This window comes from Engraulis encrasicolus, chromosome 19, assembly GCF_034702125.1.
Source record: "Engraulis encrasicolus isolate BLACKSEA-1 chromosome 19, IST_EnEncr_1.0, whole genome shotgun sequence".
Classification (NCBI taxonomy): Eukaryota; Metazoa; Chordata; class Actinopteri; order Clupeiformes; family Engraulidae; genus Engraulis; species Engraulis encrasicolus.
The window spans coordinates 25,346,887-25,356,301 of record NC_085875.1 but is presented as its reverse complement, the minus strand read 5'-3'; the positions used below and the strand labels follow the sequence as shown (position 1 = coordinate 25,356,301).

The following is a 9,415-nucleotide window of genomic DNA, read 5'->3' as shown; positions in this document are numbered from 1 at the left end:
AACCAATCCAAACAGTCCTGATACATTCTAGAAAACTGTGGGTGATTCCGAACAAAGACATTCCGGCAGAGAGATTCCGAGGAATTCTCCACATGAAGCTCTCCTGGCTGGATCCCAAAACAGAATGAGCGGACCGGCTTTCACTGAGTCAAGCTCGCTAATGCTAACACAACAATAATTAGCATAGCCCATCTGTTTGCATTACATAATAGGGCATCCATGGCATAATGGTTAAGGAGGTGGTCTTAAGGTCAGAGGTTACAGGTTACAGGTTACAGTTACAGGTTCCATTACCACCCCTTACCTCTCTCTACACCTCCATCTCCATCCATGGCTGAAGTGCTCTTGACCAGGGCACCTTGCCCTGCATTGTTCCAGGGGCTGTAACCAATACCCTGTAATATCTGTGAGTCACTTTGGATAAAAAAAAACATCAGCTAAGTGCAATGCAATGTAACATAACATAAAAAGGAGCTGATATTCTTCTTCCTTAGTAGTAGGCACAAAGTGTAAGTTCCGCAAAAACACAGGAAACACCCTGAAGAGAAGATGTACTGTAGTCTACTCTGTGATGTGATTGCTGCTATTCATCTCCAAGTAACAGCCTCATCAAAACATTGCATCTTCCAGAGGCCTTTTCGACAGAAGAAGAAGTACTTGCAGTTTTTTCTGCCTCATTAGGTACAGTGGAATAACTGATTCATAAAACTATGAAAGATCATGTATTGATAGTGTTGAAATTACATCAGTATTACTCCAGTACTCTTTTACTTTGTACTCTTCTCACATCTTCATGTAGTAAGAAGGTAATGTCAGAAGAAACACGAGTCCACACAAGACGACAGAACTGGGCAACAATATGCTCCGCTTGTCTACAAGTGCTGCGGCCATTCAGGCAGTGAGAACAAAGTCACCTCGAGCTCAGTGTGGACCCCAGAGATGTTTCACAACACTTAAGGTAAACACAGGGGGACGTGGGGGCAGGGAATCAAAGATTAGGCAACAGGGGAGGGGAGGCAGTGGGGAGTGGAATCGAGGCTGGTGTTGTATCGGTAACACTTTAGAATAACTTAGCTTTCTAAACACTTAATTAACACTTAATAATAGTTAACATTTAACAAAGCCTTTACAAATGTTTGTAAATGAGTAAGAACCAAACTCTGACTGCACCATGGAGTGGGAATCAACTTCTACTGTGTGAGTTTTATGTGATTTCATGCCTTCTGGTCTTTGGAGGAGAAACGTTCAGGACTGATGCAACTGTGCTGTGTCTGCTGTGTTAACATAGTATTTATTGCCCATTTATAAACATTTGTAAACATTTAGTTGATAATTAGTTCATTATTTATAAAGTGCTTACAAAAGGTCTTTATAGGTAGTTATTCTAAAGTGTTACCGTTGTATCAATATGCACTACCCATCGAGCAGAGCTGCCAAGCCATTACCAAACACTGCATTTCCCACCCTACGTTAGGAAGAGTGTTTGGGCTTAAGCTATATAAGAAAAATGTCTGCACACGTATGTCCTTTTTTTTCTTTTTTAATAGCCAAGCTTTCAGTCTATGACCCCTGAGGAAGGTCATAGACTGAAAGCGTGGCTATTAAAAAGAAAAAAAGGATTTAAGTGTGCAGACATTTTTCTTTCATAGTTTTTGTTTTTTGTTTGGCACCTATTAATCGTGAGTGTGGTGTAATTTGTTTAAATACGGTCTAGGCTATGTTAAAATCATATTGGTAAGTCATCTCGACGAAGCGGCCAGAATTGACAGAACCCCCTGGAAGAAAGTGAAACATCTGATCAGGGTTACTCGTCCTGCTGGAAGACTATTGGTCAAGAGTTGCACTGTTAAAAAAAAGGGGGGGGGGGGTTAAAAAAAACTGAGGGAACAAGTGAGACACAAGACACTATTGTCTGTCCTGTCCAGTCAGACTACTACTCCCCGACCCCCTAACACACACACACACACACACACACACACACACACACACACACACACACACACACACACACACACACACACACACACACACACACACACACACACACACACACACACACACACACACACACACACAGTACTCAGTCCAGTCACTCACTCAACAAAGTGCCCCCCTTGGCCTCCCCTGACACACTCCACCACACGCACACTCGCACACATTTCACCTCACACCATACACCACCCACCATCTCCTCCTCTGCCCTAATAAAAACTTCAAGCTGTGGCCAGACCACAAAACGCCCCGTATTCCAGATACCCCCTCCCCAGATCTCTCTCTCTCTCCACCCCCCCCTCTCTCCCACTTACAACCCCCTAATATGGACAAGTGCACTCAAAATCTGTTTGTGTGTGTCTGTTTCTATGTTTAAGTGTACTGTGCATTTGGATGTGTGTGTGAATGCAAAACTTTACATGTGAACTTTCATAAGTGTGTGTGTGTGTGTGTGTAAAAGTTTGGAGATTTGTGCAAAAAATATTCATATCTCTCTCTCTCTCTCTCTCTCTCTCTCTCTCTCTCTCTCTCTCTCTCTCTCTCTCTCTCTCTCTCTCTCTCTCTCTCTCTGCTTCCTCTTGATTCTCTGACAGCCGTACTATGTTGGCTCTGTGTCAACGCGTCAGACTACTTGAGCAGATGTGTGTGTGGCTCTGCGAGGTGACTGCGGCCACGCTGGCTCTCTTCTAGGTCTGCCGTCTGCTGTCTGCCCCTCTTCTAAACTCTCCCCTATATACTTATATTGTCTCCTCTCCTCCCCTTTCCTCTCCTCTCCTCTCCTCTTTGCCTATGCTGTCATGCTCTTCTCACCCTTTCCGTGTCTCCTCTCCTCTCAGTTTGTCTATACTGTCCTGCTTCCTTGTCTCTTATCTTCTCCTTTTTCTCTATGCTGCCTCCAAGGTTCAACGGGCCTGGGGCTGCAACTGTGTCTGGAGTTTGTATCCCCTCCTGTCCCTCTCCTTCTCCATTATTATAAAGTATACGTGTCTTGTCTTCTCTCTGCTCCTCTCCTTTTGCTCGTCCTGCTCTTCTCACCCTTCCCTCGTCTCCTCTTCTCTCCTCTCCTCTCCTCTACTTGTTTGCCTATGCTGTCTGCAGGACTCACCAGGCCAGGGGCTGTACTTGCAGTATCCTCTCCCGTCCCTCTCCTTGTCGCCCCTTTCCTCTCCTCTTTTCAGGTCTCGTGTAAGCCTTTCTCTTCTCCTCTCCTCTCCTCTACTCCCCTGTCCCTTTTGTTCTGCTGTCTCCAAGGTTCAACAGGCCTGGGGATGCATTTATGTCTGGGGTCTGTCTGGTATCATTTTTTGGAATGCTTCTCCAGTCTCCCTATCGTATAGTCCCTTGTCTTCCCTCTTCTCCTCTCCTCTCGTCTTCTTTTTGTTCCTATCTGATGTCTCCAGGCTCAACATGTGTCTGGGATCATCTCCTCTCCCTCCACTTATTGTCCCCCTCCTCTCTTCTTTTTAGCTCTCATGTACCCTTCTAGCAATATAGCATCATGGCTGTTTGTTTAATTCAACACATTTTTTCTACAGTCTTCACGTCTCCAGACTTTAGCTTGTATTTTGCTTGCTCAATGTTTGTCACTTTTAAGTATTGTATAACTTGTTGATTTCTACTCTGGGTCAGTCTGCCTTCCTTATCCTCCACTTCTCTCTCTCTCCGTTTTGTTCCTGGCTCAGGAGGGACTGCGTTTATGTCTGGGGTCTGGGATCCTCCCCTGTCCCCGTCCCTCTCCTCTCTTCTCCTCTCCTCTCTTTTTCCTCACCTCTATTCTCATCCCCTCTACGACTTCTCATCTCCTCTCCTCTCCTCTCCCCTCATGTCTCTTCTCCTTTCCTGTTCCCATCTCCTCTCCGCCCCGCTCATCTGCCTCTCCTCTCCTCCTTTTGGAAATGAAGAGTTTTGATAGAGTTGGCGGATGTGGGATTGTACTGTTTGTGAGAAGGAGAGAGGGCCTCTACCTTTGCATGCTGAATGTGTTGTTTACATTCGGACAACTGCAACTTGTCAATGTGAAGGTTTGAAAATGATACACTGTTAAATGTTATAATCCCTCTCCTTTCCTTTTCCTTCCTGGCTGCATGTGAGTCTGGGGTCATCCGTGACAGGTGAGGCCGAGGAGGACCTGCACATTGTCACCGACCTCTTTAGAGAGCACTTCCTAAAATACACAGTTTACATCCTCCTTACACCTCTTCCTCCTCATCTTCATCATCCTCCTCCTCTCATCGTCTGTTAGAGTAGCAGTTACGGGTCATTCCGGACTTTACACATGAATCATCCACCAAACGAAAAAAAAAGAAGCACCAACAAGGGAGAAAACTCTGCCAAGGTTTGGAGCACAAATGTAGACAAAACCTGTTGTGCTATTTGACAACAAACAATATCTTTGGAAGTATCCGTCCATGGTATCATGAGATGGTATCTCCATCCAAGGGTCTAAAAGGGAGGGTTGTAGAGTGTGTGCGCCAAGACCAATGAAAAGATAGCTATACGCAGGGAAGCCGACAGGGAGAGAAAAAGGGGTTAGTTGTCCTGGACCAGAAGGGGAACCAAAATCGAGTTTTCATTACATTGTATGTACTATTGGATGTGGGGCCCTTTCAGATGACTTTGTCCTGGGCCCAGCAAAAGCTGTCAGCGGCCCTGACTATGCCACCTGGGGTGCATCCCAATATGTGACCTTGCCTCCTCCACTTGTGCTTGTCTCCTCGCCCCGCCTCCTGGCCCCTCCTCCGTGGAGAAAACAATAAAGTTTCCCAGCTGTCAGCCTCGCCACAACAACTTTTGAGGGACTGTTTTTCATTCACCATCCCAATTGCAAAAATGACTCTATAATTGAGCTTTTGCAAGATATTGAAATATAATGCTGTTATCTGTTGTCCAGTCTTGCACTTTAAATGTCTGTATGAGCAATGTCTACGTCCATACTGTCTATGTCCATGTATGAGTACTGTCTATGTCTATACTGTCTATGTCCTTACCTAGATTAGTCTATGTCTGCATGGGAGAGCAAGAAACGCAATTTCAAATTCTTTGTATGACCAGTGCATGTAAAGAAATTGACAATAAACTTTGACTTGACTTGACTTGACTTGTCAGTGATGTCATCATGACGAGAAGCGAGTGGAGGAAGCAAGTGGAGGAGGCAAGGTCACATATTAAAATGCACTCGTGGTGAGTATCCATGTTCCCTATCAGATGGCGTCTGAGTGCTCTCCTTTCCCCCTCTCCGCACTTATTTCCCCCTCTCCCCACTTCTTTCCCCCTCTCCTCTCCTCCCCTTCCCTCTCCTTCATCCCCTACTTCCCTCTCTGTCCTCTCTACCCATCCTCTTCTCTCTTTCCGTCTCCTCCTATCCTCTTTTCATCCACTGTCCCCCCCTTTCCTCTCATATTTTTTATCAGATGGCTTTCTAAGTGCTCTCTTCCTCTCCTCCCTCATGTATGTTCTCTCTTCTCTCATTTCATTTCCTCCACTTAAGCGCTCTCCTCTCCTCTCCTCTCCTGTGCACTCCACTCTTCTCCTCCACTTTCCACTCCTCCTCCACTACTCCTTGCATTCTCTTCAGATCTATCTTCTTCTCTCACCATCTTTCTTCTCCTCCTCTCCTCTCCTCTCTTCTCCTCTCCTCTACTACTCCCTTCGACATCCCCTCCTCTACTCTATCCAGCAGTTCTCATCTTCTTCTCTCACCATCTTTCTTCTCCTCCTCTCCTCTCTTCTCCTCTCCTCTACTCCCTTCGATATCCTCAGCTCTACCCAGCAATTCTCTATAGAACAGAGCAAAAGGGAAAGGGTTCTGGATTCAAATTACCTGTGTCAGAGAGAGTAGAGAGAGAGAGGTTCCATTGGCCCATTGTTTCCTGGTTCTATTATGACCCCCCTTAGGCAGACCTAGGCAGACCTAAGGACTGTTCTATTCATTGTAGGAGCATTATGACACAGCCCTTTAGGCAGACCGGAACCTGGTCATGTTAGGTGCCCATAGAAACCTATTATGTTGGCATATCTCTATTAAAGAATCTCTGGCTGTGTGTTTCTCTGTAGAGGGCTATGGAGCTGTGTCTATAGTACAGTGTTTGCCAACCTTTTTTGTCCTGCGTACATCCTAAGCAATTTTGTCATATGGTCTATATCTGTTCCTCTATAGGATAGAGAACCATATAGAGTCTATCCCAATGTGACTACACTCCATATATTCGTTATTATTACATTTTTCCAAGTACCCCCTGAGGTGTGCTCGCGTACCCCTAGTGGTACACATACACATCAGGTTGGGAAACACTGCTATAGCCTGTGTGTGGGAACCCTCTGCTCTGCTGAAATACCAGCCCTATAATGTAGATGGCACCGCTCCTGCTCGCTACAGAGTGGGTGTGTTATGTAATGCGCTCTGGGGTATTGTTTTTTTCTGCAGTGTTTTATCTTCAACTACACCGCCCCCCCCCCTCACACATACACACACCCCTCTTTTTTCATTATAGGGATGTCAAAGCACACATTACCCAGGAACCAATGCATTCGCACATTTTGTCACCCCGTGTGCATTGTTTTGCATCTGTGTGGCCATACGTCCAGACAGTCTAAGAGAATCCCAACAGGTTCTTGGGGAGTTCCGTGCCGAGGTATAGTACCAACCAAGTAGCTGTAGCGATGGTATGCGTGTGTGTGTGTGTGTGTGTGTGTGTGTGTGTGTGTGTGTGTGTGTGTGTGTGTGTGTGTGTGTGTGTGTGTGTGTGTGTGTGTGTGTGTGTGTTGTGTTGTGATGTGGTGTTTGCAGAAATGATCCAATGTCTCATTGTTGGCCATGTATTACTGTAAGTCAGCCTCTTCTTGAACATGGAGTGAAATATTAGAGCTCCCTGGTGTGAATTAAGTGAATGGGGATTACACCACAAATCCTCAGATCAAGAGGAGCTGCGGCAGCCCCACCACACAAGCAAATATGATTACAGCCCCAAAAGCCCTCCTCAGCCATAATAAGGCGGGCATTAAAAACTGCTCTGATGACTACAGTACGCACTTGAAACAACAATAGCCTTAACCCCCCTCTCATTAAATCAATTATTTCCACATGCTTGAACCGCGCGATCTGCATCAATGCAGCCAATGTCAACAGTGCAAAAGCAACAGGATGGATCAAACCCCTGTTGCTGTCGACTTTTGAAGAACTCGAGCTTTTCATTAAATCGCTTTCAAGAAAAGTAAGCCTCTGCTCAACCGGTTGCCTGCCTGCAATTGATTATCACGTTCCTTTCGGCACGGTGAATAGACCAAGCACTAGGCATCGCGCGCGTATCACACACAATGACTGCGAGCCAACAGATTGGACCAATTTCTATAATGGTGTTTTGTCCTGCAATGCATAGCCCAGTCTTCCAGACAGCCAGGTTCTCCGTTCTATGGGTGAGGCTGGCTGGACGCGGTAGATAGGTGAAACACCAACAGGGAGATACGACTCCAATCCAGGGAGAACAGATTGGAGTACGGCGGCAGTATGGGAGCACAGCAAGTCCACAGCCCCACCGGCGAGTGCTATGTGTAACATTTACCTCATAAAACGAAAGCCTGGATACATTAGTAATCAGCTTTGGCAATGACCACAGAGTGGTAAGATAATGCAGACCAAAAGGGGCTTGCATTAGCGTGTTGATAAGGTTTGTGGATGGGGGGAAAGGCGAGTAGGCTACTCTCACATTTCACATGGCCAGTAGCCTATGCAGTCCACCTACCTTGGAGATTCTGAACACGAATATCGCTGATCTGTCCGATCAATTCCTCCCTCTCGAACCAGTCTTCCCACTCGTGCCCGGCCATTTGGACCCCTTGAGAAAGTAAGTTGTTCCCGTGCCGATGATCTTGCGGTGCCGAGGTCCTCACTCTGCGTAACCCGCGGTGGCGGGAGCCATGGATGGGACGGAAGGGAATTAATCTAGTCGGACGCTATCCAAAGTGCTGCTTTTCTCCCCTTCAGCATTGTTATCGTGAAGTTAGGTTCCCCCCGTGACGTAGCAGGACACCAGGACAGCGCAGCAGTGCACAGGCTAGCTGGGATGGACAGATAGTAGAAGGAAATGTAAATGAACAGCACCTGGTTATTACTGCGAGGAGGATACTTTGTGCACGCCCACCAGCCTCTCTACAGTAAGAACTGGGCAGTTCCTCCCCAGATGGGGACGACAACAGGCTCAATGCAGTGCCACCGCATCGCCGATTCCAACGAACGCTGCTGCCGCTGCTGCTGGCCGCTTACAGCCAAGCGATCCACACAATGTTGTCCATGTCACGTTTTTCAGTAAACCAGCCGACTCCGTGTGTAGAGGCACTCCACATTTTCATGCCGCGCGTACCCACCACCACTACCTCTACCCCCGGGATAATAAATAACCAGAATCATGAATTTTGTCGAGGGCTTTCTCGAGTCAGTGTTTCGATTCTTGCTAGAGCGTTGAGAAAACCCGAGTGTGCGTGTGTGTGTGTGTGTGTGTACTGCGCGCGCAATGGGCCTTCTTCTCCTCCGCTGTTGTTGCTGCTGCTTCTCATCTTTTATGTAGGCTGTGCATAGTCTCATGGGTAGAGTCAACTCAACTATTATCCAAACCATTGCAACAGTGAAATTCCATACAATATTGAAATGATTGTGTAATGTGCATTGAATTAATGGTTGGCCAAAAATGTAATTTAAGTCACTTCAAATGTGGAATTGTAATGGAGCCTATTGAACAGTTATAGCCTAGGTTTTGTATTTACAACCATATTACCAGACATTTTATCTTTGCTTTATGGATGAATAGATTGATTGATAGATTAATGGATCCATTTGAAAAGATTGCCTTGGCAGTTAATTAATCTCCCATGTTAATGGAAGACAGGCAAGGACTATGTTATTAAACACACTCAATCATGACACTCAAGTCACTCAAAGTCTTTAATCTTCTCTTCACATATTGCATACTAGATCAATTTATACACTGCAGTCAAGTCATAAATTAGCTTATCTGAATCAGCCTGCCCTACACCTTGAAATTCTTTGATTAAACACCATTCATGATATGTAGACTATAAGTCCAGCTTGTGAGTGTTGAATGGCTATTAGAATATTGGCCTCCTTTACAAGAGACATTTCATTCAGAATGAACTCAATTTAATTCTGAATAAAGCTTCATTCCGATTGGAAAACATCATGTAAACACTTAACAATTCGGAATGAAATGAAAGTGCAATGTAAACAATGCATTCTGAGTTAAAAACATCATGCCAGTGTCTAATTATGACTAGAAGTTGGTTGGGGTTGGAACCTGCTGGATTCTAATATGCTACTAAAACGGTTTCAAACACACTGCAATCGTGAGCCAGAAACAAAGTCCTCTTTTCTTTTTTCTTTTCTTTTCTTTTCTTTTCTTTTCTTTTCTTTCCT

The 9,415-nt window shown here is 45.5% G+C and overlaps 1 protein-coding gene across 2 annotated transcripts in view; it reads right to left on the bottom strand.

Moving 5' to 3' along the window:
* The window catches only part of clmna (calmin a), a 58,975-nt gene extending 50,519 nt beyond the window's left edge, over positions 1 to 8,456 (bottom strand). For both annotated transcript variants that reach the window (XM_063183932.1, XM_063183933.1), the window contains exon 1: positions 7,731 to 8,456. In XM_063183932.1, coding sequence (XP_063040002.1) covers positions 7,731 to 7,815 — 85 coding nt within the window. In that variant the 5' untranslated portion in view covers positions 7,816 to 8,456. The remainder of the gene's footprint in view (positions 1 to 7,730) is intronic.
* Positions 8,457 to 9,415: the final 959 nt, after the last annotated feature.